A 25660-nucleotide genomic window follows, 5' to 3' on the forward strand; every position below is an offset into this window, starting at 1 on the left:
CTCCTTCAGTGATGTGAGACTCGGGGAGAGCATCGGTTGCCAAAGGCTTTAGTTGTTACATGCATCCAATAATCTTCTTCTCCAAAATGGATTTTAGTCAGAGCAATTTATTTGGATACATAGAAGACCTGCAGGAGCTAACTATTATAGAGAGGCCAGTACGCAGGAGCCTGAAGGTATATACTTCAAAATAGAACGATGCTTTAAAATCCACTTGAAATTGTGTCTGTTTTATTTATGCACAGCTAACTGAATAGGCAGCTTATTTTTTATGGCACCAGGATACTAAAAATTGTTTTCAGTCATTTTGGAATAAACAATCTCGAATTCTATATAGCAGGGACTTAATATTTTCAGTATAAGAAATTTAAGCTGGAAAATACAGACTAGCTTAGGTCTTTAGATTAATTTATATGTGACTTGCTTATACTTTAAGTGATTAATAGTGATAGTGTCTGACATGGAACTGTACTTCTATTGCATCCCATCTTTTCCTGGCGAAAGATTTATTTGATTGAATTTGAAATGTTGGCTAGAGATTTCAAGGATTAGATTCAAATTACTCATGGAGCTATCCCTGGATGTGGGGAGGAAGGGGTTGTTTTACAAAGATTAAAATTAGGAAATAGTAAGGCATTGTAAACTCATAATCTCTATTTCACGCTTGACAGACACCAGAAGAAATAGAAAGATTGACAGTTGATGAAGAACTCAGTGATATTGAAAGGGCTGTTTATCTACTCAGGTATTTCCTAAAATATTACTGTGAAACATCGTGCTTACATATAGCTTTTTTAGTGCTTTACTCTTCACTCCTTTTATTTTCTTTCAGTAGTAGTTTTTTACTTTCTGCTACGTTAAACGCATAGACAAGATAAAAATAGGTACTGTAATTTTTTTTTAAAAATGCCTAGAATAGGATGTCTGTGTACATGTATAAACATTTCTTTTCTGAGATTCTAATATGGCCCTCACCAACACTGAGTTGGACTTCATCTTCTTTCCCCCTGCAGTTGATTTTCCAAGATTCCCTGAGTGTTAACATTAATAACACCAATCATTCAGTGACTTCATATTCACTCTAAGGCATGAGCAGTTACCACAGACTGATAACAGAGCTGTTTGAGCATACTGTATACCTCTGGGCTTTCAGAAAAGGAAACTTGAGAGATTAGTTTTATAGTCCTTAGGAAATACTGTAGAAGATACTATATTAATACTTCCCTGTGTTCTGGTTTTTACCTCCTTGTTCTTTAAAGTATTTATTTGCAGCTACTTGAATAACTTAAATTTCGATAGTTTAAAATACAGATCTTTCAACTACTGTGTAAGTCCTCTTTGAGAGTACAAATGTTCGGAGGGATTTTGATTTGAATATGCATTTTTAAACAATACCTAGTAATTGGAGAACCAGCTGCAGCTCCCTCTGCTTATTCTGCTATTTTAAGTGCTCTTCTAGTCTATGCCTGTCCTCAATGTTTAGAGTACATACTCTCAGTGCCTTGATTTTCTCTTTTTGGGGCGCGTGGCATTATTTTTAGGTAAGCATATTTGTCCACTGATACTACTTTTGATACCAAATTTTGTTGTTTTTTTTTTTAATGCTGAACTTTATTAAATAGTGGATTTTAAAACTTGCTTTTCTAATAGTTCCCGTAATCAAAGCAGTCTGTTGACTCTAGGGAAATTCAGAGGAAACAGTTTGCATGTGGTGCATATTATTGCAATGGATGCATATCAATTTTGGTTTTTACCTCACAGCAATCAGCATAGTTGACTCGTGGTTTTGTTGGTGTTTTTTTTTCTTTTTTCCCTGTGTGGCAGCAAATTTCTTTGCTCTTTTCCCCATTAAAGATCATGTTTCCAGCAATATGTCTTTACTGGATCATTGCCTTGTTAAAGGGTAAAAGGTTCCATTTAGTATCTTTCATCTTACTAATTGCTTTTCAACCTGGCCTTGAACTTCTCCTGACATCTTCATCTGCTTTCTCTCTACTTGAGCAGCTGTTCTGGGAACATAACATTGTTTTCCTTGTGATGAAGTTTTCATTTTTGGCTCTGCATTGTCCTCATTGCTGAAAGGTAGCTTCATCTCTGCTTGATAGGCTTTTCGTAAGGCAATCACTTGCTGTGATTGTCCAGGTGTGTTAATACAATAATCCAGTGGAAGCTTTTGCTGTTCAATAGTATATTGCATTCCCTGTACTGAGTGGAGTATAAGCAAACAGAGTTGAAAAACTGCCTGTAACACAGGTAGTATCCTTTATATAATGTACAAAGGTATGTACTTTTGGCTTATCTGGTGTTTTTTAATCTATAATAATACAATACCCCTGCCTGTTCCTGTTTGACAATAACGTCAGTCTGGTCTTTTCATGCCTCATTTTCTCACACAGATGCATTATTTCCTGTCCTTCAGTTTGTCCCTTATGTGGCACTCTCCTTGATGTTATCCAAAAAGACACTGCCTTTTCTGAAAATCCCACTGTAAAAATTGATTTGGTGAGATTGAAATGAGTTGTTAATGATGTCTGTGTCTTGTGCTCCAGTTGGAAAGGATGATGCTATCTCCATATACATTAAAAAAAAAAAGCAAGAACAATAATAGAAGGCGAATCTCTTATCTTAAATATCTACAAATAGTATCAAAATACTTAATGTTGTTTCAGTCTTATATTGTCACTTATTTATGTAACCCTAATCTGCAAGTTGGAGATTTTTAATTTACTGAGGAGGATATCTTTAGCGTTGCTTGTACAGTACAATGGAGCTGACTAATACTGAGTGAAACCTTTGTATGATACAGCAAAGCTAATGTTTAGTAATTATTTTCTGTGAGAGTCCAAAAAGAGTCCTCACATTTTAATGGCTTTCATTCTGAACAAAAAAGCCCAAACACTTTCTTCTCTTTTTGCATTCTCCTTTCCCTCCAAAACCTGCCCCCAACTTCTCCTCCCCACCCTTGAACTTGGATACTCTGGTCTGTTTATATGTGGAGTTGTTGTATATTTAGTAGATACTTGCTTTTTCTAGATTTCTGCTTCTGAAGTCTTTACTATTGTAGTCTGAAAACACGTACATTGACATCCTAGTTGGAGAGAATAGTACAGCCTTCTACTGTCTGACTTTTTGTGCCTGAATAGTGTTTTTTGTTTGTTTTGTTTTGGGGTTTTTTTCTTTTTTTTCTGTGACTGATTCTTGCTATACTGTCTATATGAGGAGGTATTAATTTCCCAACTCTCATCAGTTTCATCAGTTCATTCTTTTTTCCTCTTGTATTACTTCTTATTTGCCAGTAATACCATGGGATTTCTGGCATGCTCTTTTACTTCTTGGTATTGTAAAGTTATTGGTTTTGCTCATCTAGTATGTATTCGTATCCATCTGATGATTATTTTGCATTTCTGCAATGTCTTGTCTGTCTGTATCTAGTCATGATGTATTGTCACAGGTTTTGTAAATTTCTGTTCACTGTCTTCTCATAAGTATGACACAAATATGTCTACAAATGTTCTTAGCACATGGCGAGTACATTGACACATTAATCCTGTTTGAAACCTCACTTTCACAGGAATGTGGCTTCATTTTAGTTGCTTTTCTATTGTTACCTATCATAGTTTGGTTTTACATTCTAAAGTGCTAATTGTAATTTTGATAATCCTAACAAGTTTTTTTATATATATATTTAATTATTATTTTTAGGGGATGACTTTGCTTTCAGTATCCCCTTTTCTGCCAGTAGTATTCTTCAGATAACTATGTAATGAGGTAGATTGACAAGATGATCTAGCTAAGGCTGATCATTTTCAGTCAGATTAGTTCTCAGCTAAATCAACTCCTTGATTTGGCTCATCATGTGGATATAGAAACAGTAGTGCAAGCAAAAGGAAAGGACTCAGTAGCTCTCCTGGTGGCCAGAGTCGCTTTAATATGACATAAGCATGGGTGAACTTCAGCTTTCGATCATTGTTGCCCGGAGTACTCAGTTTTAATTAGATAACATTCTGCAATTAGAGTGAGCAAGTTCTAATTTAATAAGAATGCAGTAGCAAATTGGACTGTCATTTGTCGTAATCTCAATTAACCTCGATTCTGGTTGAAGAACTGGCTTTCTTAGACCAGATTGTCAGGGATGTTTATGAACTTGCCATGGAAGTCAAATGGATTCAGGTACCTAAAGAGGGAGAGGTATCTGAGTGTCTAGGATCTATGTTTTAGAGCTTCGGCCCGAGTGCTTGGGGGTTTCTGGAGGGTCTAACTGGAATCACTGAAGAGTTGTATTCTGACTGTATTTTGGATGTTGCTGGCCCAACAGAATAACAAGGAGAGCAAAATAGCTATGTGCATCTCAACCATGTCGGTGTCAAGATTGATGGCTTATTGTAAAACCATCAACAGATTAAGACAAGCTGCCAGACTTTGCACTGAGGCAACTGAATAGTTTGCATTCCACTTCAGGGCATCGTGACCTCTACCAGGACAGTGGCAATAAGCAGCTCAGGGACAGTAATTTTTATTCCTGCTATGGACTCTTGCCAGTAGTCTTAGTTTCCATATTTGCTGATGTTTGATGTTATTACGTATTTTTATTTGTCTTACTGTAGCTCACCCTTTTATGGCATGCAGCCGATAGCAAAATACATATTCTTTGCCTGATGTGGATCTGGTTTGGATACAAGGATGCTTACTGGCATGCACACTGTAGCGTGGTTTGTTTTCTGAGGACTTTTCTGATAGACTTCCTTAGGGGTTTTACATTGTTGTGTGTACTGTATTATTTTGTATTCAGCTACTCTTTGTTTATTTGTGCCTGCTTAGTGTTAAAGCTTCCAGGCCTTGACGTTTCTGTCATACTCAAAATAACAGGGTAGTAATGAGTTACCAAGGTGGAAGATTGAATTATTCACCCTTTTGGGAACATACTGTACTTTGGTTTTGGAGTGATCCTATCAGTTTAGGAAACAACAAAACCCCCCTACAAAACATTTAGCACAGTTTTTGAAGACACAATAGATACTTTATCTAGATTGGAAAGAATTCAATGCCTGTAAACTTAGCATGTCTTAAAAAAAAGAAAAAGTTGTACTTTATTGTAGCCATCTTTGATTAGCTAGAGTATTCTCAAATACTAAACAGCTTTTTATACAGTATATGCTGTTAATTGTGAGTGTCAAAACCACTACTATTTAAAAGATTTTTTTTTTAAATTTTTTATTTTCCTTTTAGTTTTTTAGTCTTCATCATGTTTTGGAGATTTTCTTTTCTCTGTAGGTGCAGGTTACTCACCTTTGAATTTAAATGAAAGCTTTCATTTAAATGTAACTTCAGGAGCTGATTTTCTAATATAAACATTGTGTCAAATTTTTTTTTGTTACATAATTTTTTTTTTGTTGAGAACTGGCTACTCTATTCTGATTATATAGCTTCTGAATTTATGATCCTGATGCATACATAGTATACTGCAAGATCCAGCTGTCATGCTAAGCACGTTGGAAAATAATTCTTCCAACTATACTGGCAAGCTGTAAATACTAACATAAAAAGTATTTCTTCAGTCTTTTTTTTTTTTTTTTCCTGGGCATAAATTTAATAGTGTCTTTTATTTTTTAAATTACAAATTAAATTTTATAAAAGTTTCATTCCTGATTCACTTAGTTGAATGGATTAGTTGCTTGACCTTGACTTTGTTATGCAAATAAATTAATGTATATGAAATTGATTCTTTCACGTTAAAGTGAAAGGTGTACCTGTAGTCTTCAGAAATGATGCTGTCACATACTTTTACTAAAATTTAGATGTGTGCAAATACTTCTGTTGATCATAATTGTTGAGTTGAAACTATAATAGCTGAGGAACCAGCTGTAAATATACAGAGCAGAGTTAATATCATGCTCTGAGAAACCTCAGAAAAAAAAAAAAGAGAGAAAAATCTTCCTTTCCATTTTCTTTCTCAGGCCACGGTCAGTGCAGGAAGATGGCAGTGCCAGTCCTCTCCCTGTTCTAGCGTTTGTGCTACGTTTGCCCTTGTGCCTGCATAGCACATTGGGGAATTTATCTGAGGCAAACCATGAAAATAACAGATAGTTTTAAAACCGATCAACTATGTGATCCAGGACTTTGTGCACCTGAGAAGCCCTGTGCCAGCACAAGAGAAGTGTGCAGCAGCATGGGAGCAGGGCTTGGGAGTGGGTCAGATGGCTTTCAGACTTAGCATTACGTTTGACTGGCTTTTGGTATTCATGAAGCTAAGGTTTCCTGGTGTATAGTTTCACAGTCAAATTAAGCTGAATGAAGCTCTTCCTGTATCAGAAAGAGTAGCTCTTCTCTCCTTTCCTTATGTGACTGCGTGTTTCTGATATGTTTTGTGCACCAGCACTAATGCTATTGCAGCCACGCAGTCTCGGTCAGATTAGGGAATTGATACTAATTCTAACAAATTTTTCAGGTACTTGCTTCCAACAAAATGTGCAACTGCATGACTGCTTGTGCTACTATAAGTGGGAGCATGAGCAGAGAAGATGTCATAGCTGGTAGATCGCGCCCTCATCAATAGCAGAACAGATTTAGTTGAGGTTACGCTAATCTTGAATCTATACTTTGAATCTGTGAAGTCAAGTACTGGTTGAAATGAGAGAGTATGAACTATCAGCTGTAGTGTATTTAATGAGCCCTTTGACATTAAATGGACTTCTGGAAGTCTACATGAGAGCTGCAGTGAGTGACATCAGTGGTCGCTCTTCTGTATGCATTGTCAAATTCTCCTCTGGAGATGTCAATTATATTTATGTTTCAGAGCATCTTTATGCATGACATAGTAAGGAGAAACTAGGTAGCTGTGTGGATGCCTTTTTTAATAGTAAACACAGTTGAAAGCACTGTGGATTTTCGTAACTTCTAAAAATTGTTCTGTTGCCCTGGGAAAATGTTATCATGCTCTCCTAGAAAAGATCTACATAGGAATATCCAGCTAAATATTTACAATGTTTCTTTCTACATGACAAATCCCATACAGGAATAGAATGTTGCCCAGTAGGAGACTGAGTTTGTTTTGTTTTTATTTAGATGAGCACTGGCATTTAAGAAATAACTAACAGCTGCACAGTTCATTTTGAGATGGCACATAATTAATGTGTAAGTATAATAATTCTCCTTTATATCACCTTCCTTAGAAAGCTCCAAGTGTTTATAACAACATTTTGTACTTGTAAGGAGCTTTTATCCTCATGCTTGCTCAATGTTACTAATTTATGTTTGTATACTTTGCCTGATTTGGCAAGAGATAATAGCGTTGCACTAGTGTATGTCATGACCTGGAGATGCATCCAATGGAAACTGCTTGAGGATGTAGATGGGGAAAATGTAATGTTTTGTGTTAGAATATATCAAAGGTACAAACTCCTCAAAGAATAGGTCAAGTTGTCCATTTATGGCAGGTCTGAGAACACTTTCACACGATGGTGCCCTGTAATATAATGACTGTCATATGCTAGTGACTGAAACAAGTATCTAGCGGATTTTCTTGCAAACTCCTGGTGTTTTGAGGACTACTTTGTTGTAGGCATAGGGAGCCCTTCACATGTCATGGTGTGGTGCTTCCATGGCCCTGCACTCTGACTCTATTTCATTTGTTGCTGACAGAGAGAAGAAGTAGCAGTTAGTACTGGTCCAGCTACTCTTCCCCTAAAAGCATTAGTAGACATTGCAGTTTCGTGAATCTCAGGATAGTAGCATGCACCATTACCCGTCCCAAAAATCTGAGTACTCTGAGACTCTTCAGAATAATGATTCTTAGTGCTGATACACCACATTATTTTTACATTCAGAGGTCTTTCAGATGCTCCTCTGAATCTCCACAAAGCGAGGCAGATAACACTCCATTATGTATTGGTTCACATTGCTGCACTTTGTAAACTTTGTGCGAAGGAAAGTTGTTTTACTGAGGTGAAATTCTGATTATAATTTAAGGACTTCAGGAACTAGGACTGCAGGCTTGGGCCTGTGTCTGTGCCTCAGCACATATGCTATGACAGGAATAATTTGGAATGAGACAAGAAATAGCTTTATTGAGATTGAATATTAATCCTGTTCTCTGGGATATACTTGTAGAACTGTTTTATTTAGCTATTTTTAGAGTTAACTTTAGTAATATTAATGTTTTTGTCTTTGTTCCACCAGCTGGTAGTCTAAATGCCAACACTGTGGTAAAGTTACACTGCATCTTTGTCAAGCCTCAGAGCCTGAAGCTCTATGTCACAGGAAAGAAACCAGGATTATTTCATCACTTAAACAGAAATTTTTACACTAGGAAAACAGAATGGGAATGTAGGACAGTTCTTGAGACTAAGCAATTCAAGGAGATCTCCATTATTCTTTAAGAGGTTCTCCTACTTTGGTAGGGGCATCTTATTTAATCTCTCAGGGGCAGCTTTTTGTATAAGAAAAGTTCTCTTTAGGTCTTGAAGACAAACTGAAGAGGAAATTGGAAGTGATTTCTGTAGTAGAGGATTTCTATTGACATAGTCTGGCAAAACCCATATTACAGCTAAAGAACCAACTGTTTAAATTACACACAATTATAGGACTCTGTGCCTCAAAAAGAAGGTCACTTCAGACTCCAAAACTGATGCCACAAGTGGCATCTCTAGCCAAAGACAGAGTTATGCCCTCAGGGAAAGATTTTTAAAGATAGGCTAGTGATGCAGAAGTAGCAAGAATCTTTTCACTTGAACACGATAGTGATGGGAATGCTACGTAACTGAATTGTTCTCGAAACTCACACTTTGAGAATTAACATGTCACTGGCATTCTTACATCTTGATTCCCCCCTCCCCGATGTATAATTACCTTCCTAGATCAGGTTGTGTATGGGTCTTTCCAGTCTGAACAGTAACAGTATCCTTTACAGGCTTTGAAAATAGGGGTTCTCTAACTCTTATGCCTCAGTCTGTTAAAACTAGTTTTATATGGCTATCACATTCACTATAGTTCTTGCAGTCGCTCCTCTCTCCATGAATAACCTTGCTGGTCTCATGGAGACACTTTTTGGCAAGATGGAGTCTTTCCCATTGAATGTTAATTCCCTATAGCCTATAAGATGAACACCCCTGTCCACGGAAGAAAAATGTCTTTCTGCTTTATGAGTCATAATAAAACAGAATGAGAAAAGAGACAGAACCACTTGGAAACTTCTGCTAGATCTCTTAGATACATCTGTCTGAGGCATACTGTATTGCCTCTGGCTGATACTTTTATACAAGCAGGAAAATGTACTAGATATTTCATATCCATGTTATTATTTGAATGGACTCTTGATGATGCAGGTATTCTTATTTAAATTCTACCTTTTATCTGCTTTTGTATTCAAATAAATGTTTGTGCATGTTTCTTTTTGCAAAGCATTACCCTACGAGGGGTTAATGATAAGGAATAAAAATATCAGGCTCTGGATATGTTCCTCTGTATCTTGGTAGCGGTTGTTTCAGGAGCAGTTTTCTTTATTCCATGTTGTTGCGTGGCTGTGGGTTCTGAGAATGTGTACAACTCTCATGTGCAGATTAGCTGAGTCATTCCTTGTCAGTCGTATCAATTCCCAGCAGGACCGAGGGGAATTGCTATGCTTTCTTGAACTTGTTAACTATTGTTGGAAATGTCTTGCCCATCTACCCCTTACATACTAATGGATTTTAGATACCTACCCCTTTCCTAATAGACTCTACGGATAGACAATACTTTTTAGTCATTGTATAATTCCAAAATTACACACTTTGTTTACAGAAACATGCTACAGTGTGATTTTTAGTCCCAGTGTTTCTCTGTAATTCCTACTTCCCTGTTCTTCCACTGTTCTTAAATTTACTATAGCATAAGAAAGTCAGATTCAGGCTGTTTGTAAGCAGGGATAGATGAACTGATATGAATGAAATTCCATCATTTTAAGTGTGTATGAATCTAAGCTGAGTATAGTAACTAGGGGTCTTGTTTTATTGACTTTATCTACTTAGTCAGGGAGGTATTTGTAGGTCTGCAGACATTTTTTTTAACCTTACGTTTTCTGTAAGATTATGTAAAGGTGACCCACATCACCAAATAACGTATAATGATGAAGAAAGACTGAAGCCTCAAAGAGCATAGTCTTACATTCTTTCTAATGGGGGGGGGGAGGGGGGAAGTTATTTATCCATTCTTCTTGTCCTTATCCATTTTTCAATAATCATCCAGTTTTAAGAGAATTCTTCTGGCTTTGCAGAGATCAATACAGACACTTTTTCCTCAGGCATTTTTCTCATAGGTTTTTAAAGTTAAATATTCCACTTGATTGTGAAAAAAAACCCATAGGATTTTTTTTTTCTTTCCCCAGTGTATCTTAAATCAGAATGAGATAATTTGGTTTTATTTTTTTTAAACGGCAATGCACTGTAACTTTGAATAAAATTGCAAAAGTTGCCACAGGGTTTTCTGTGGCAGTCCAGGAGTAGGGGGAAGGGTATAAGCAGAAAGTCTTGGAGCCCCTGGGTTTTTGCTTATGAGAATACCTTTGTGTACAAATTGTCAGTTATGCCCCTAGTAAAAAGCTTTGAGTCCACATTTCTTGAAGTAAAAACAGTGAATTAATTTGGGTAGGTATCAATTAGCTCCCCACCCCCCCGGCTGTTGTTGAACAAAACCAACAACATTAAGCACTGGAGCCATCAGTTTATGCTAAGATTAAATACAAATTGTTCAAAGCTGCCTGTCTAACTCCAACACACTTCTTTTTACTAGTTGGAGAAGAGCAAGAAAGTTGGACTCAAGCTGGGTCAAAGCATTGATAAGTCAATTGATATAAACAGAGCTGCACAGTAGGAGAAGCTCTGTTGCACTCAGTAATACCAATACATTTTGCTTGCAAGGGGTTATGTCTGCAAAATGGGATGATTTACTGTTTACCTGTGCTGCATGAGAAGTGCAGCTGACCAGCTTGTGGTCTGACTTTTCAAAGTAGTATATACTCTCTCTTCATTTCTTTTTCTTTTTTTCTTGTTTTTTTCCCCCTAGTGAAAAGGCTTGGTAACTCCCGTTACCAAGAGTATATTGAGAAGGCTAGACTAGGGACAGCAAAGAAATGCTTTAAAAATGCTAACTGTGTTTTTGTTGTCAATATGAATTGATTGTATTGTCTCTGACAGAATAAACATGTGTAAAAGAGAAATGTGAAGGGCATCTGCTTTAATATACATATTTACATGGTATTATTACTTACATTGTTGTGCAGACCTAGTGATCAAAATGCTGGCTTTAAAGGGAGAAACAGAAAAGATGCCATTTTCACTGCTGAAATTGTAACGGAGCTTTTTGAGGAGGAGGATTTATGTCCATATTAAATAGCAAAACATGAGTCACAGCCTCATTGCTGCTTGCACCAAAATTCTTCTTTTATAAACAGTTAATCTCCTTTATATAATTTCATTTAAAAGCTCAGGATTAGGATACCTATTTTTCTGCCATTTTGGGAGCTAGAAGTTATTTAGGGTATAGTCTTCAGGGCAAGATTTATTTTTATTTTTGCTTTTTACAACTGCATCAAGTACTAACCACGAAATCAATGGAGAAAAGAATGACGACTACTTAAAATTAACCTGCTTCTTTAGTACAGGTTTTAACCCAAGAGTATGTCTGTTTCCTCTTATTCTTATCACCATGTAAGGCCAACTGTAAGTGCATTTTTAAGGGTTACTTGTAACTTCTTTTGAACCTTGCATGCCTGTTGTATTATACACAAAAAAAATACTTGCACCATGAGTTTGTAATAAATGATTAGGTGCATACTGGTATGGAAAAATCACCTCTTACGGGCAGTTCAATACACTTGTGCTTTGATCACTTAAACTGTCCCACCTATTTGAAAGCGAAGTGTCAGAGAGTAGACAGATCAATAAATACCTATTTGAAAGTGAAGTGTCAGAGAGTAGACAGATCAATAAAAGTAATATCCAGATCTTTGTATCTTATTTATTGCCAATTCTGAAGGCTTTAAGTACTTACTTTTCCAGTGCCTCATCTTACTTCTTGATTAAATGGAGAGGATGATTTATTTTTTTTAAATGAAAATTGGGAAGTGGCAGCTTTTGGATCTATTGTGTATAATGCCTCACACCTAGAAGACCCACGAGTTGAAGAAGATTCTAAGTAGATTTTAGTACTTGTTAGGTCATTTGAGGTGTTTGTGACTCACTTTGCATGCTTTTTGGTGAAGGATGCAAGTACTAGGTATTTTTTTTTTTTATTCTACTGCTCCCCCTTTTTGAGTCCAACATACAGAAGACTGATTTTATTTTTCCCCAAATGCTATTCCTTCCCTTGTAAGTGCATACCTCTTATTTTCCTTTTCTTTGCCATCATCCCTGTGACTGAGGGTTTGCCTTAAGCTCATTATCTTCAGGAACTACACACTGAATACCAGTTGAGATGGTTTGTGTGACACCTGTAAAGACTATGTTGGCCCTGCGGTACTTGTACAGAACTTTGGAGTCCTGGATGCGCTGAAATAACATTGATATTCTAAGCACTGTGTGCTGTTTTTAAGGTAAATTCTAGCTGTAGATATCCATTTGCATGGATGCCATATCAGATACCTAATAAAAGTATTATTCATGAAAATAATACATTGTGTTAATATTCCACAATGAGTTTAGACTAAAAATTTACTGTCCCACACCTTTTAGTGATCAGTTAATTCTGTTCATTTTCGGTAACAAACAAACCGAAGGCGGGGGGGAAAGCGGTGTGCAAATGGTATTGTAGCAATGGTTGCCTTTTACTGTAATTTTTCTTTTTCCATGTTACTTTTGCTTCCATAGAAGGATATTGATACTAACATAGTAAATAGATAAGCCAGATATTCTGGTGGTTAACATTGGTATGCTGTGAAGGATCTATGCAGTTAAGCATATTTGACACGCATTCAAAGGAAAGAGATTCTTTTCTTCCAGAGATGATTCTGAACTAATTTTAGTAAATGTGGGTGGAATCACTGGTAAATGCTTTATTTATTCTTTCCATTGCAGAATGTCAAACTCTTTTTGGGATAATTGTACCATTAGAAATAAGTTAAAATATGAGTATGTGAGGAAAAAATAGTCTAACAAAAGGCTGTTTAAGATCATTGTAGTGATTTTGAAGGTAGGGAATGTTATGCGGATTATAATTACCTAAACCTGGTTGGCTAGGCAGGAGGATTCTGATGGTATGCTTATAATGATTTTAACAAGAATGTAAATACAGATGAATTATCTGTATATATATTACACTCATTTTTATCTACTGTTTGAAATTATTCTGCCAGAGAGCTGGAAATTTGCAAGACTTGTGTCATCACTTCAATTTGTTTATTATGTTAATTGTATTATCTAGTTTGATTATCTGTCCACTCCAAACTGTATGCCATCAATGGAACAAATCTCATGTATTTCTGAGAGACATGACTCACTCTTTCTTCATTTTAATTAAGTAGCTGAATTTCATCCTACTTTCCAAAGTGAACATGAATCAAGTAAAGCATTTTTGTGTTTGACAGGACGTGAATCAGCAACAGCTTGGAACTGAAGTAATTTTTAGTTATTTGCATGTTTACCTCAGAAAGCCGCCTTTGATCTATGGTTGCTTCTGATGGATGAGAAAACAACACTAGAGTTAGCTGCTTGACATTGTATTGCATGTAACTGACCTTGATGCATTTAACTGCATCAGTCTGAAGTAAATGTCCAATACTACTTGAAAATATTTGAATAATGAACAGAAGGCGAACAAGCAAGGCTTTCCACTTCTGAGCTGTCTAAAAGTTAGCTTATATGAGGAGTAAGTTCACAGTTTTGTGTTCATTTTCTAATTATTTTTTTCTTTTGAGTCACCAGGCCCTTTGAGTATGACAGCAATAATTTGGTAGAAATTTAGTGTTAACTGTTTGAAGTCATTCTGAGGGCACAGTCAGATTTCCTTGGTTGGGAAAAAAGAACTGCTTCTACAGCTAACGCTTCAAAAGAGTTTATAAAATTTCAGATATATTTTTCAGTGCTCACAATTTCACTCCCATATTTTTCAAATTGAAACATGAGTTCAGTTTTTATTATTATATGTCTATCTACTTACAATATCTCTATAGATATATTTCTCTTGCATATGGGGGAAAATGCTGTGAGCAATAGCTTCAAACCCTTGGGTTCAGTCTCTTTACCCTTTTTTATTTTTCTTTTCCTTGTGGCTTTTCACTTATTCACTGTACTCATACACTGTCTTTTCATTCATTCTGTACTCAGCGTTCTTTACAATGTCTCTACTGGTCTTTTACATTTGCATTTTCTTTTGATCCAGTCCGTGTGATTTTGAAAATGGATGGTCAACTCATATACAAAGTATGTTTTATATACCATTTTTCTGTGTTACAGTGGTTGATGCAGCAACTTAGATTTTGTTGTTCTGGATCTTACAAGCCTATTCTAAAAAGTTTGAATTTTTTTGGAAGATGGCTCAAAAGTCCTACTTGTACTTTAGGTCTTAGAAGGTTATGGTTGTTTCAGGCTTTTACAATGGTCTTCAATATAAAACAAAACTTGTTTATACAGAAAAGGCTTTTTAATGAAGCAATGCAGATGTAGACAAATAGAGCAGTAACGGTTTTTTTCCTAACCTTTGATGTGCTTTTCCTAATGGTATGCAGAGGAATTTCTAATGGAATTAGTATAGCATAGTTTGGTTTTAAATGATTGAAGATACTCATAGCAAGGGTTGAGGTGGAGGGAAGTGATATCTTCTGTTAGAACAGTCAATAAATCTTGAAAAAACAGACAACTTTTTAACTCTGCGAGTCCATTTTCTAAAGGAGAAGTTGAAATGTACGGATACTGCTTTCTGGATCAAGAACCTTTAAATATTTCTCAGAAGATTCACATCAATTTCCACAACTATTAGATTAGAGTTGCTATGAAAAAAAATATGGAATTGATACAAGATGGAATATGTTATGGTCAGAAAGGATGAGAATGCATGATAGAAAGGCACACAGATAAGTAATAAAGTGGGAGCTTTTGGATCTATTGTGTATAAGACCCATGAGTTGAAGAAGACTCTAAGGAGATTTTAGTACTTGTTAGGTCATTTGAAGTGTTCATCTCTTTCATGCCACAAATAGCTACCTCTCTGGATGAAATATACTGATACAAAAAAAGAAGACTGGAGAATGAAAAGAGATCCTGTGTCTAAATTAGACTATAAGATAAATTTAGGTCAGCAGAAGTAATTTACCCTTCTAGAATTTGGTTGTTAGCATCGATTTTTTTTTCTCACTTTCTGTGTAGAAAAATTACAGGCCTTGTACTTTTTCAGAAGATTTCTTACATCATATCGTATGCATGCTGTGAAATGACAAATCTTGTTGCAAGTGAAAATTATAAATTCTGAGTCAGCGAATGAGGACTGGGCAGAGGGAAAAATAATATCAGCTACTGGCTCATTTTTGTTATATTACCTATGAATGGGAAATTGCATTATCTTGATCTTGGAGTGAAAAGACTGGGTTTACTTTTCAAATTTAGATTCAAAATAAAAAACACCAAGATGAATTCTACCCAGAGACCATACAAAATGCAATATGTGTTATAAGTCATCTAAGGAAGAGGAAACACTTACCTTCTAGGAGATAGTAACGTTGATACTAGGGTAATATTTGAGAGGAAAAATGTGTTCCTTTGAGGCGCTTTTTATATTGGAACTTGTCTTAAAATTCAAGGGAGAAGAGCTTAATGTTTCGTCATAGTAATTAGTGTCTAAACTCACAGAAACTGATGATATTAGGAAGAATGAAGTTATTGTGTCATTATAGTACATTTATTTTGGCTCAAGAACAGAAAGGAGTATTTGTATGAATTAGAAATCCTTTCTCTCTTTGACAGCTGTTCAGCAAGCAAACAGAAATAAGAAACTTCAGTTGACCAAACTGATCCTGGTAAACAAGGTTACTATGAATACAAAACTACTGTGCAGCTGAATCTGGGTTTTCCATTCTTACTTTAATTGCACTAGAAGTTTCATGTGTAGTGGTGCATGTTCAGATGTGTACTAAGATCAGATTAATTTCTTCTTTTTTTAACATATAGATCATGTAGATTTTATTCAGATGTGCTGTAAAATGACCATGGGCACATATATCTGAAGTAGATGATCAGGATGAGAAAGTGGTTTTGAAAATGAGATTTTAATAGAAAAGGGTTACAATGTCAATTGCAAGGAGATGTTCATACCGTGATATTATCAGGACTTCTGAGTTCTTGAAAATTAATATTAATCAGCTGTTACATTTTCAGATTCATTTTATTCTATCTTATTTTCAGCAAAATTATAGAACCCTGAAAATAGAGTTTCTTCTCTTTATTTGCTCTGGCTAGACAGGTAACAGAGGGAGGGAGGGAAGGGTTAAAGGACAAAGCTGCTTAATTCTTCTTTGGCCCCATCACAGTTTTGGACTTAGTTACAGTCTGGTTTATATCCCTATTCTAGAATCTTGCATATTATCATAGATTTCATACATATGAAGGCTTGCATACATAAATGTTATAGTGTATTAGTACATACAGAAAAAGGCCATTGGCTTCTAGGACAATTTAAATGAGTTTTGAGGTTGTTACATATGGTGCCCAGCTAACGGTGGTCTTCAAAAGGTGTTCTGACAGTGAAGAAAGCACAGCATACAGCTTAGGAGCCCCGATATCATATTTTAATACGTAAGATTGGGTTATAATATATAAAATAGTTCATATGATACACAGATCTGTAATTATATATATGTGTGTGTCTAAATGAGTACTGTTTTTTAAATTCTTGTACTAGCTTTTTTTTGAGAAGGAAGCTTCTTTTTTTTTTTTTTGGCGGTTACTGTACAATGCCAGAAATGTAAGCAGTTTGATACATCAGGTATGTGATTTTAAAAATATATCCCAAATATCTCGTGTATCTTTACAGTTTCAAATCCCAGGGCAAATTATCAGATAAAACATCATTTTGATTCCAGATACTTTTATTTGTCACTTGCAACATGGCAGAGGATAATATACAAACAATTTTCTACAGCACTTATGGTCTATAAAATCTCACTTGTAATATATAGTTTCAAGACTGTGTTAATATTTGTACAGCTCATGCTTCTCAGCCTTTGTTCAACTGAGGCTCTTAAAGGAAGTTATTTTGATGAAATGGCAGATCCTTCCATGGGTCTGGGTCTGTTTATAATAGACTTATTACAATATATGTCAAATAGATGTTCAGACACTCCTGTTATATAATTTATGTTTACAGAACTATACTTAAAATGTAAGCATACATAACATGAAATAAAAGGAAAGTTACTGCTTTACACCGATGTTAAGAAAGGATTGTACTTCTACAGAAAATACCAGATTGTATTTTATCAAAGGAGTATTCGAGTATTCACCTTGAAATAAAATGAAAATTAGTCTTAAAATCACTCATCAATATTTGTGATTTCAAGACATTTTTCTACTTTCTAGAATTTTTTCCCCTTTTTGTTACCAAAAACCTGAAATTATACAATCAAAAACAAAATTAAAAAATAAAACTTGTAAAAGTGTTAGTTTTTACTTAGCGAGAGTAGTACGTAGAAAGCAGTTTAATAAATTTTAAGGCTGTCTCCCCATCTGCATAGGAAAGACTGCTATACAAAAATCTTCACAATAAAAGTAAAGAAGATTCTCTAAGGAAGTCTTATGGGCCAAGCACTTTTATGTTATTGACAGAAATATTTATCTGGATTTCTAGTTTGCCTTGGCAACCAGTATATTGTACAGGAGAACAGAAATCCTGCAAGGAGAATTGATACTGAATCATTCTGAATAGGCTAAATCCTGTCAGATACTGAGCTTTTATACAAATAGGAAATTAAGTTTAGGATTTACGAATCACAGTCATAGAATAGTTTATGTGGTTGGGGACCTCTGGAGGTCGTTTGGTCCGATGCCCTGCTCAAAGCAAGGTCAACTGCCAAGTTGTACTGTAATTTGGTGTTAGATCAGGTTGCTCAAGACATTGTCCAGATGAGTTTTGAATGTCTCCAAGGATCCCCCAACCTCTGGGCACCCTGTTCCAATGTTTGACAAGGTTCTTTGTGAATTTCTTTTTCCTAATACCTAATTAGTTATTGAATACTTTATTCATTTTTTTTATCATGTTATTCTAGTCCCTCACTCATTGAAGTTGGTAAATTTTTACTTCTGTTTTCAAGAAATGCAGATTTAGGCCAACACAAAGCATTTTGGAGTCTTGCACTGAAAACAGTGTCACTTATGGGGTGTTAACACTGTAATCCCCTGCAGCCATCCATCAGAACTTCTAGCTTTGTAAAACTAAGTTATGCAAAGCACAGACTTCAGTGGTTGATTCAACAATGACTGTTTAGCAAATAATTTTTGCTGAACTGATACAGTTAGCCACAGTGTTAAAGAAAAGTCAGTTCATAAACAGTGCTTTAGTTAGGGCTTGGGCAAACATTGTACCTCAGTCGTCTTTACAATGCTGTATTCTGCTCCTGTCATCGTGTTTTGCAGGCTAGTGCAAATGAAGGACAGAGAGATGTAAATCTATATTCTCTTTTTCAAACTCCTTTGTGGTAATATTCTCTTGGGGAACATTCAGTGACTAATCTTCTTTCTTCATGCTGTAGAAGGAGCTGTAGTCCTTCATTCCCTTTCCAGATACAAATGTTCCTAATTGAGTTCCCAGGGACTTTTTAAACTTTTTTGTTCTTATTTTGCAGAATCTTTTTTTAAAAATGCTTTAAAAATTAAACTCAAATTGAATTTTTAAGCATCCATTTTAAGTAGTTAGTTATTTTAAATGTAAGAAATCTTATTGTCTGCCCTGAGCTTTCTGAAAGTTTGCGAACCTGGAAACACCTATCCTGAATATAATCATAGAATCATAGTATAGTTTTGGTGGGAAGGGACCTCTGGAGATCATCTAGTCCACCTCCCTGCTCAAAGCAGTGTCAATTAGAACAGTATGTTCAAGGTCTTGTCCTGAACTCAGGATTTTGAATCCTAAGGATGGAGACTCTACCACCTGTCTGGGCAACTCGTTCCAATGTTTGAGCACTCTGACATAGCAGAACTTTTTTTTAAGGTTTAAGTGCAATTTTCTGTGTATTGAATTTGTCCCCATTGCCTCTCGTCCTGTCACTGGGCATCACTGGGAAGAATCTGCCTCAGTTTTCTTTTTATACGTATTAAATAAGGACCCTGAGCCTTCTCTTCTCGAGACTAAAAATCCCTGTTGTCTAAGCTTCTGCTCAAATATTGGATGCTGTAATCCCTTAATAATTTTAGTGGCCCATTGGTGGACTCACCTGTCTATGAGTTTCTTGTGCTGAATGGAGAAGAATAATTGCCTCCCTTGAGCCGCTGGTGATGCTCTTCCTAGTGCTGCCCAGGATGCTGTCAGCCGCCTTTGCCACAAGGATGCATTGCTGGCTTCTGGTCAGCTTGGTGTCCATAGGAACCTTCAGGTCCTTTCCTGCCGAGCTACTTTCCAGTTGGCAGGCCCCCAGCCTGTACTGGTGCACGGGGTTATTCCTCACAGCTGGAGGACTTGCATTTCCCATTGTTGAACTTCCTAAGATCCCTGTTGGTTTGTTGAGGCAGCACAACCATCTGGTCTATCAACCCCTCCTCCTGGTTTTCTGCCATCTGCATACTAGCTGAAGGTGCGCTCTGTCCTATCATCCAGGTCATTAATGAAGACGTTAAAGAGTATTGCCCCCAGTGTAGACCTCTGAGGTAAACCACTTGTGGCTGGCTTCCAGCTGGGTGCCTTGCCACTGATCACAACCCTTTAAGCTCGACAGTTCAGCCAGTTTTCAGTCTGCATCACTTTCCATTTACCTAGCTTGTACTTCATCAATTTATCTATGAGGATATTGATGTCAAAAGCCTTGCTAAAATAATATAAACAACTCCCACCATCCAAGCCAGTCATCTTGTTGTAGAAGGCTGTCAAGTTGGTTGGTCAGGCATGATTTCCCCTTCACAAATCCAGGCTGACGACTCCCAGTCACTTTTTTTGTCCTTCGTATGTTTATAAATGGTTTCTAGGAGGATTTGCTCCAGTCTCAAGGCAGTCCCAAATATAATGTACATTTCTTTTTATGAGGGTAGAAAAATCAAGTAAAAAATGCAGGGGCTAGAGGGAGAGGCTTAGTGCTACGCTTGCGCTTGAGAAGTACCAGCTCTTCAATGAGCCTTGTAGCTAGACCAGTTCTGGTACTGCCAGCTGGCAGCGAGCAGCTGGTGTTGCAGAGGCAGTGAGTATTAGGACAGAAGTGTTCAGGCGTGAGAGCTTTCCCCCCTGGTTGAGGATTCCCAGCATTGTAAAGTCACTGGGATCTCCTGTAGGATGAACTCAGAAGATGAGTCCTGAAGTTTTATATTTAAATGATATCTATGTGGATTTTGCTAGCACAAAAGAGGTTGAGCTAAATTGCTTCTAAGTATAGGGCTCTGTTGAGTTCTTCTATAGTTAGAACTGTTAATAAAGGAATGGCACCTTCATTACATTGAGCTTACTGTGACTCTGAAGAAAAGATTTAGCATTTATTTTAATATATTTATTAGTACAAAAATGTCTAAATCTGAGCATTTAGCAATAATTCACTATAATCCTGAAGCCTTTAATATTTAAAGAAAATCTATGGTGCAGCTTCTTTGGTAGAAATAGAAGAAAAATATTGCGCAGTTGGAAAATTACAGGCTGTGTAGGTGTTGAAATGCCTCCTGCTTCACATTCTTAATTGGCAGCAAGCCAGATACTAAGCATTTCTGGTTTAAAGGGAAATACTCCCCTTTTCTTTAAATTTCTGATGGATAAAGGTTGCATTTTGGTTGCATTTTTTAGCAGTTAGGATTTTTTCTATCTTGATACAACACGAATAAAATTTTCAATTAAATAACTTCTCCAAGTTACCTTGACCTTTTGCATTATTGCTGGATAATACAAAAGTATGCATCTTTTCCTTGCAAGTTGTATTGTAAGAAGTTGTGGAGCTCATCCACCCTGTGACCCTTTTCTACCCTGTGAGCTCTAGGTTTCTCAGTTCTGCTTTAAAGCTTTGCTGGAATTAGTATGTGGTACTTGGAGAAATCTGCCATAAACATGAAAGGCTTTAATATTCATGGCTTTAAATTAGATAATAAAATGGTTTTGAATAATGCAAAAATATTGCAACCTGTAAATAGACCAGATATTAATCATTAAGTACATTTTCAGTAGTTGACAGAATACTGTCCTTTCACTGAGTTTAGATGTTACTTGGAGAAGTGTTTTTATAGAGAGAGCTCATACATGTTTACAAATAAGATTGCAGGGATACTAATATTAAAATCAGTCTGAAAATCTGTACTCATCCATTCTTGCTGGTTTTGAATGGCATTAAAAAGGGCTTTGATGTAGCTTTGCCCTGTCAAAACTTGTCAGCATTCTTGTGTTTACAGACAACAGTTAAAAATACAGAGTGGTGTATATGGTAACTAGCCAGAAAATTGGTTCCTAATACTTTTTAAGAAAATCACATTAGCTTAATTTTACATCAGTAGTAGTCTTAACAGAGGATTAAAAAACTACAAAAATACTGATACATTTTCTCAGTTAGAGTACACACTGTATTTAAACACATGCAACACAAAAAAAAAAAAAAAAAGGCAGTATTGGATTAGTAATTTCCTGTATTCCTAAAGTAAGGTAGATACCAAGAGAAAAAGATAACCCGTATTAAAAAAATATAGGAAATGGTGATTGCTTTTATGCTCTGTCAAGCCTTTTCTTCTTGACCTTAAAATTATGTATCTTAAATTTGTCCTGTTTTCAGCTTGTTAAATTTTGTTTATAAGTATTTTTGTTATTACATTCTGATATTGTGAATTTCAGTGTATTTTTTTTTCATCTGTGCTGACCTCCATCCCTGGCTGTGATTTTTGTTCACTCTTTATTATTATAAATGTATAGGCGCAATAAAGGTGAAGTCTCTGCTCTGGGAATGATTCCCAAATTTTGCTCAGCGGGTCAGGATGTTGCAGCCCTGATGGCAGCAATGTGTGATAACCTCAGTACAGTGCTCACAGCTTTCTGCTTACTTGTTACTTACCTTAGAATTTATGATAACTTGTCTATTTGGGTTCTTATCTTTGTAATATTTAAGGTGTATATGGTCCATTAAAAAAGACAAAAATACTGGTTCCCGGCATTCATGGTGTATAGCACTGTTTATAACAGTTATTGCCATGACTAAGTTTGTGATGGATCCTTCTTGATTGCTCTGAAATTCAGGGAAGTAGGGATGTTTTGTTTTGTCCCAAATTAGCTATATTAGTTAGGTGCTATAATCACACAAGCATTTCTAAAGATGTTAATATATTACTAGGTGAGAAATCAATGGGACTACTTGCAATGGTGAAGTTATGCATAAACATGAATGCCTGTAGGACTAAGGCTTGTAATGTGTTTCTGCGGGCAGGAGCCATCATTTAATTACAGTACAGGTACATGCAGGAGTGCTAGTCTTTGTGTCTGCCTTTACAGGCGGTAGAGGGAAACAGGCACTTCAGTGGCATGGTTCATCTCATCTATTTAGGCTGAGATAAATTGCTCTTTATTGAGTCCTACTTCTCTCCATTGATTTTAAAGGGAAATTATCTTAGAGGCAGACACACATCATATATGCTTTAGATACGTGCTTTCAGATTACAGGCGCTTTGTGTTATTCTGTACTAAAAATGAGACATATCTGCCATAGCAAGATTTACTGTTTCTGGAAGGGGAAGGTTTTGTTGGGGGAGAGGTTTTCCCATGTTAAGACCCTTATACAGCGTGATCGTTTGTAGCTGGTGAGTTAGGTAATTACACCCGTCTGCAGAATGGAAACGTAACACAGAAGTGAACTGGGGTGTGTGTGACTCTCCACCTTGCAAAGAGGATTTGAATTCCTGCCTTCCAGCCTGTACTTAATCTTCCAGAACATACTGCCTTCTAACATGGAAAATTATCTTTGCGAGGATAGTGACAAATACTTTCTTTCAAAAATACACTGAAATTGCAGTTTGCTAAACACTATTAAGTTAATGTTGGTGATACCTAATTGTTGTTTGAATATTTTCACTGGGAAATTATAAAGTGCAAAGAAAAAAAATCTTCCCAGTAGGATATTACAATATTTCTGTTGGGGTATTTTAATCTCTGTGGATTTTAATCAAAGCTTTTACTTTTGCTTTTTGCTTATTTTACAAACCTATCCTCATTTTTAAAAGCACATTTGTATGCATTTAACAAAATAGATCTAAATTGGCCTGCTTGAGTGTACCTATAATTTCATTTGATCTTCTGAAAGACATGAATGTTGAGGATGATGTGGAGCATTAATGGAATGTGTAAAGATCTTTTCAGCTCTCAATGCTGCAGGAAGGCTTTGCATCTTAACTGTGAATTCCCTAATATCTTCAGAGGCAGAACAAAACTGGAAGGTGGTTGTGCAAATCTACTGTCCTGTGACCAATTTAGGTACCTAGTCCCCTTCCTGAGCTCATGTATTTCAGTAAGAAAACTTGGAATGATGACGGAATGGGGAGTGGTATATGGAAGTATTTAAAAGTAGTTTTACTATGATTTTTTTTTTAAATTATGTGTATACTCATATTGTACGTTTAATAGTAATGTCACACTAAGAAAAATGCTTGCATGTGTACAGTTGAGCTCTGTGTGCTTATTTAAAAATGAGCTGCTTAGGTGTTGGAACAAATCTGAATTTGTTTAGCAAAATGGATTTTATGCATTTAAAGAGGAAAAAGGATGTGTTGATGTTTAGTTTTATTTTTAATTTTGGCATCCAGACCCTTTCTCTTTCTGATTCTGTTCTGGAAGCCTATCCACTTGGGTAGTTTTTGTTTTCATCTCGCGCCTTTTCTTCATTGCTGCCTACCCTTTCCCTTCCATCCTGCTTCCCCCCCCTCCAACATCCAGCCCCTTTCTCTTTCTGATTCTGTTTTCTGGAAGCATCCACTTGGGTAGTTTTTGTTTTCATCTCGCGCCTTTTCTTCATTGCTGCCTACCCTTTTTCTTCCATCCTGCTTCCCCCCCCTCCGTAGATTTCTGTTAAACTGTTGTATGTTGAGTGTAGTTTTCATTTACATCTTGTTTGTCCCCTTCCTATGCTTTATCACTTGTATTGTTAAAATATAAAAGCTTCCACAAAACCACTGCCTTGATCATCCAGTTTGAAAAGATCTTTCAAACATTTTATATTTTTTCCAAAGCTACACTAAAAATTAGAACATTCCATATTAGAAATACGTAACAGCTTTTATGGTTGATATTTTAATGTTGTTTTCTACTACATATTATATTAAAAAAAAAAAGTAATGCCTCTCTTGACTTACTATATGAACAACCTTGGGTTTGTTGTTGTTGGTTTGTTTTTTTTGTTTTGTTTTGTTTTTTTAAATGAAAGCTGTGAGCTTGTAACCATCACAGAGAGTAACGTATTGTATGTATATATTTTTGTAAGTTCTGGCCAGGATATCCAAGGAACAAGTGTGGTGGCAAATCTTCCAGTCCTGATGCGACAGAATCCTGCAGAAACACTTCGTCGGGTTTTACCGAAAATCAGAGTAAGTTGTGTGTGAGGAGGTTTGAATGTATCTCTTTCTGCCAGTATAAGTATTTTAAAAAAGGCAAAAACCCCTCACTTTCATTGCAAGCTCACTCTCTAGGAGAAGTATGTCCAGTAGATCTTCCACGTTAATTCACTGAATTTACAAAGTATTGCAGGTATTTTATTTTTTGAAAACTGTTAGAACAGGAAAAAGAAGCAGAATTAGTACTATTTACATATTCTAAAGATTTACCAGTGTGTTTGACAGCTTTTTGAGAACTTTTTTTGAGGACCAGCCAGTCATAATGATTCATTTTGACACTCTCAATCTCCTTCCATCCAAACATTAAGATTTTCATGCCACTATCTAGAAAAGTATACTTTGCTTTTAGCTGTCTGAATTTTCACGTGCTGCCCTCCACATTTTTAGTAAGCCACTGCTAGCTGTGGTAGATGCATGCTGGCCATATAATGTTATACAGTAATTTTATATGCAGATGTGTTTGTATAAAGGATATTTGGGTTGTTTCACCTGGACAAGAGAAGGCTCCGGGGAGAGCTCGTTGTCGCGTTTCAGTACTTCAAGGGGGCTTAAAAGAAAGATGGGGACAGACTTTTCAGTAGGGCCTGTTGCGACAGGACAAGGGGGAATGACTTTAAACTAAAGGGGCGTAGATTTAGGCTAGATATAAGGAAGAAATTTTTTACGCTGAGGGTGGTGAAACACTGGCACAGGTTGCCCAGAGAGGTGGTGGATGCCCCCATCCCTGGAAACATTCAAGGTCAGGTTGGACGGGGCTGTGAGCAACCTGATCTAGTTGAAGATATCCCTGCTCACTGCAGGGGGGGTTGGACTAGATGACCTTTAAAGGTTCCTTCCAATCCAAACCATTCTATGATTTTAAGGAAGATAAATATCTCTGTATTTTCACTCTGCCCCAGGTATGACCCCTTGCCTAGAAGAAATGAAAAAGTTCATTTAAGGTG

General features: G+C 36.3%; 1 protein-coding gene across 1 annotated transcript in view; it reads left to right on the forward strand.

Moving 5' to 3' along the window:
• The first annotated feature begins 59 nt into the window (after nucleotides 1-59).
• Nucleotides 60-25660, forward strand: part of PPP4R4 (protein phosphatase 4 regulatory subunit 4) — a 75418-nt gene continuing 49817 nt past the window's right edge. The window contains exons 1-3 of the mRNA XM_009280799.1: nucleotides 60-176; nucleotides 672-745; nucleotides 24587-24689. Coding sequence (XP_009279074.1) covers nucleotides 60-176; nucleotides 672-745; nucleotides 24587-24689 — 294 coding nt within the window. The remainder of the gene's footprint in view (nucleotides 177-671; nucleotides 746-24586; nucleotides 24690-25660) is intronic.

Source organism: Aptenodytes forsteri, unplaced genomic scaffold (assembly GCF_000699145.1).
Source record: "Aptenodytes forsteri isolate BGI_AS27 unplaced genomic scaffold, ASM69914v1 Scaffold193, whole genome shotgun sequence".
Taxonomy (NCBI): domain Eukaryota; kingdom Metazoa; phylum Chordata; class Aves; order Sphenisciformes; family Spheniscidae; genus Aptenodytes; species Aptenodytes forsteri.